This window comes from Carlito syrichta, unplaced genomic scaffold, assembly GCF_000164805.1.
Source record: "Carlito syrichta isolate Samal-C Ts95f unplaced genomic scaffold, Tarsius_syrichta-2.0.1 Scaffold312219, whole genome shotgun sequence".
Taxonomy (NCBI): domain Eukaryota; kingdom Metazoa; phylum Chordata; class Mammalia; order Primates; family Tarsiidae; genus Carlito; species Carlito syrichta.
In genome coordinates, this window is record NW_007256315.1 from 171,706 (window position 1) to 175,599 (window position 3,894).

At 50.4% G+C, this 3,894-nt stretch overlaps 1 protein-coding gene across 3 annotated transcripts in view; it reads right to left on the minus strand.

The window, feature by feature from the left end:
- The window catches only part of RPL26L1 (ribosomal protein L26 like 1), a 7,455-nt gene extending 3,677 nt beyond the window's left edge, over positions 1-3,778 (minus strand). Inside the window, exons 1-2 of one of the 3 annotated variants that reach the window (XM_021718483.1) lie at positions 3,721-3,778; positions 1,818-1,994 (exon numbers count right to left, since the gene is read on the minus strand). In XM_021718483.1, the coding sequence (XP_021574158.1) occupies positions 1,818-1,985 (168 nt within the window). In that variant the 5' untranslated portion in view covers positions 1,986-1,994; positions 3,721-3,778. The other 2 variants (XM_008069812.1, XM_008069813.1) reach the window with 2 other exon arrangements.
- Between the last annotated feature and the right edge of the window lie 116 nt (positions 3,779-3,894).

A 3,894-nucleotide genomic window follows, 5' to 3' on the forward strand; every position in this document is an offset into this window, starting at 1 on the left:
CCCCCCCCCCCAAAAAAAGAAAGTAAACTGCACACCTGAAGTGTCAGAGAAACCAAAAAGACACTATTTCAGACAAGGTGGTGCCACTCATGCCAAATGCTGCTGCAAACGCTTAGTACGATGAGACCGAGATGTGTCTATTAGATTTAGTCACAAGAAGTTATAGGTGACCTCTGCCAAAGAAGTCTGCATAATGTAGTGAGGACAGAAACCAGATTGTAGAGTATCTCCGAGTGAATGTGAGGTGGGTATAGGTGACTCTTGAGGAACCAGGCTGAGAATAGGGACCGGAGAGTACACAGTAGCTGCAAAGAAATGTGGGGATGGAGAAGTGATTCTGTTTTCTAGTTTTCTTGGAAAATCCAAGAATCTAACACGACAAGCCTGCATTTCCCCATGGCAGCGGGGGCTACAGGGATGTGATCGTCACCTTTAAATGTGACAGTGAGCTTTCCAATTCACCATTTTCTCATCAGCTCACGTCCTTTATTTAATTTGCCTCCTTGTCCTCTAGATATTTGCCATTCCCCCATTCTAGAACACGTCTGATGGAAGGATTCAGCAGAGAAAGGCTGAAACTGCTGACCACACTGCTGGACTACTTTTTCACTCTATTCCTGTCGCACTCCTAGCCTGACTTATCTCCTGCTTCAAATCTCTTCCTCATATCCCTCAACCCTTCAAAGAGTCCCAGTGCCTCAGATAATACACCAAATCCCACCACCTTATCTCAATTAATTCTCTACAACAATGGTTCTTACCTGGGGGAGAAAGAGTTGGTTTTGCCCTCCCAGGAACATTTGGCAATCTTTAGAATATTTCTGTCACAAAAGTGATGAGGGGAGCCCTACTGGCATCTCATGAGGAGCAGCCAAAAATGCTGCTAAACTTTCCACAATACCCAGGACAGCTCCCCAACAACCACTTTGCCCAAGAGGTCAACAAATGCTACGACTGGGGAACTCTGCTCTAAAACACAAGCCTGGGATTGGCATTCGCTGAGCACTGTCAGGGGAGGGAGGGCACATAACACAAAGGGTACTTGGTCCAAAGCAGGCAAAGTGAGGGTCAGCTGGAGGCCCAAACCTCACCTGCATGCAGCCTACTTGTGTAGTTAATTCTTACTTGAACCCACATTTCTATAATAAAATAAAATAAAATAAAATAACAAAACACGAGCTCCATGAAAACAGGAGCCTGGTCAGTCTTGTTCACTGCTAGGGTCTAGTACAATGTCTGGTAAGAGCTCAATAAATACTCTTCCAAGAGTAAATCTAGCCCCTGCCTATTTCACCTTTTTACTTTCCACACATCTTAGGCTCCAGTCATAGGAACAGAGGGCTTGCACTTTCTCACGTGGGCCATAATCTCGTAATTCTGCACCTCTATTTGCTGGTGCTTCTCCATTTTCCCTGCTAAATCCAGCACATCACATGCCCAGCTCCCACAGACCCCTGTCCTTCAACCCCACTAAAATACTAAGGCACAACTCTCACCCCAGCACGTCCCCCTGTAGTCTGATTTTCCAACCATCCTGAGCAATGCTTGGCAAAGCAGCTACGGTGCTAAATCAAGGCAAGTGTTTGCTTGGCCTGGCATACGCTTATTCTTAGGACTATTGAGTAACCGAATGGTTGAAACAGTGCTGGCATTCGCTGGTGGCTCTGGACCCCATCTCCGACCTAACAGTTGCGAAGGATCATGCTACCTACCAGGGTCCTGAGACATGCGAGTCTGCGACTCCTCCGCGACGTTCTCAGGCCAAGGGGTGCCCGAGCGCCACGCAGGTAGGGAACTAGATACCCAGGGAGTCGTACCTGGACCTCGTCGTCCTTGCGGATGGACATGGAGCGGACATTGTACTTCTGCCGCAGCTCCTTGGAGAGCGGGGACGACATGATCTTCCTGCGCACGTGCGAGGGGGCATTGAAGTGACGTTTGCGGTTTTTGCTGCGGTCAGAGGTCACGAAGGGATTGAACTTCATAGTGACCGTCTACCAAGAGCGGAGAAAGAAGGAACGAAGGGGCGCTCAGTGGGGATACAGGGGCCGCCCTCTCCTCGATCCAAGACTCTCCTCCTCATCCCCGCGAAAGGACCCAACAAGGACAAAGGGGTTCGCAAAAGGCGACTAAGGCAGGAGGATTGGGGGAATGCGAGTTGTCAGAGGGTTACACAGAGTAAGACGTGCATGCAGGAAGTCACATGTCTGATCAAAGGGGTCGTGGGGAGGGCGGCACTGGGACCTTGAGGCTGACCGAGGAGGGAGTGTCCGGGTTAAAGAAGAATTAGTGGCTGAGAGAGTCACGCAGAGGGAGTTCTGGGGTGGCGCATGGACCCGCGACACATGGAAGGATCCCACGAGGTAGTTGTGCTTCAGAGTCCGAGAAAACGCAAGCCGCTACTTACCTACCCGGCTCCGGAAGAGCTCAGCTCCAGAGCACACAGGACCGGAAGTGAAGTTTCTCGCCGCGCAAGCGCAAAAAGATACCAGTGCCCTTTTCCCGTCGGAGCTAATCAGAACGATGCCCCCTACGGCTTGGAGTGGCATTGCAGCGCCTCATTCCTAAGGGCCGCGGGAACGCGACGCGGCTTCTTGCTGGGAACCCAGAAGAATTGGAGCCTTTGGGGACAAGGGACTACATTTGCAGGTCCTGCAGTAGAGGCTTATTGCTGTCCTTTGATAAGCACGTCGTCAGCAGTCTCTCGCCTACCCTAGACTTTTTCTTTGCTCCCGTTGTCTTCTGCAGAGGAGACCACTGAGGTCGTCTAGGCATATAGATTGTCTCGGTACTTTAACATAGTGATGCTCCAAATGCCATCTGCGGAACGGCTTCTTCAAAATCAGCGAGAGGCCTGTTCAAATGCAAGTTTTCGGGTCCTACCACAGTCCTGCAAAACCAGACAATGGCAGGTCGGGGTCAAATATGAATCAAAGCAAATCTGAATTTAAGTCGCATGCACCTCCCAAGATTTTGAGGCACACCAATGATTGAGGATGGTTGTGAACCAAACACCTGGCTTTGCAAACTTCCCCCCAATTATTTAGCCCTGTTTGAAAAGTCTGGGGTTGACCTAAGTGCCACTTCGTATTGCTGGTCTCCCACTCTCCACATATCTCTTTTTATTTTTTTCAATTTTTTAAAATAAAAATTTTATGATTATATTTTCTTTTCTCCCCAGCAGAACCACGTTTGAGTTTTAGTTTAATCATCTGTAAAATGGGGATGCTCTCAGTAGAAGTCTCAAAGAGTTGTTTGAGAATTAAATGAGTCAATCCCTTTAGAGCGTTTAGAGCAGTGCCTGGCACACAGCGCTCAATTGCAGCCTAATAAGAGGGGAGGCCTATGGGTGGGGCTTGCTCCGGGACAGTCCTAAAGCCGGCCTCACATCTACCGGGAGTCCTGGAGTCCTCGCATCCAGATTTTACCACCAATTCGCAGTGACACAAACTGTAAACTTTCTGTGTTTGCTGTAAACAGCGCAAGACGCCAAGCTGCCTGGAGCTGGGGGTGAGCGACATCTACCTTATTTATTTATGTTTTGAATCTGGGTCTCACTCTGTCACCCAAGCTGGAGTGCAGTGGCACAGCTCACCGTAGACTCAGCCTCGATCTTCTGGGCTCAGGCGATCCTTCTATCTCAGTCTCCCCCGTAGCTAGGTACATTTTTGTAGAGACGAGGCCTCGCTATTTTGCCCAGACTGGTCTCGAACTCCTGGCCTCAAGCGATCCTCCCTCCTCGGCCGCCCAAAGAGCTGCGATCACAGGCGTGAGCCCCCGCACCTGGCTTCTGTCTTTTAAAATTCTCCCCGGGACGCCGCGGTCCCAAGCAGCGGGCGAGCTTGCAGCAGCAGCCCCGCGCCCTCGTCCAGACCCCGCCCCCTCCCCCAGCCA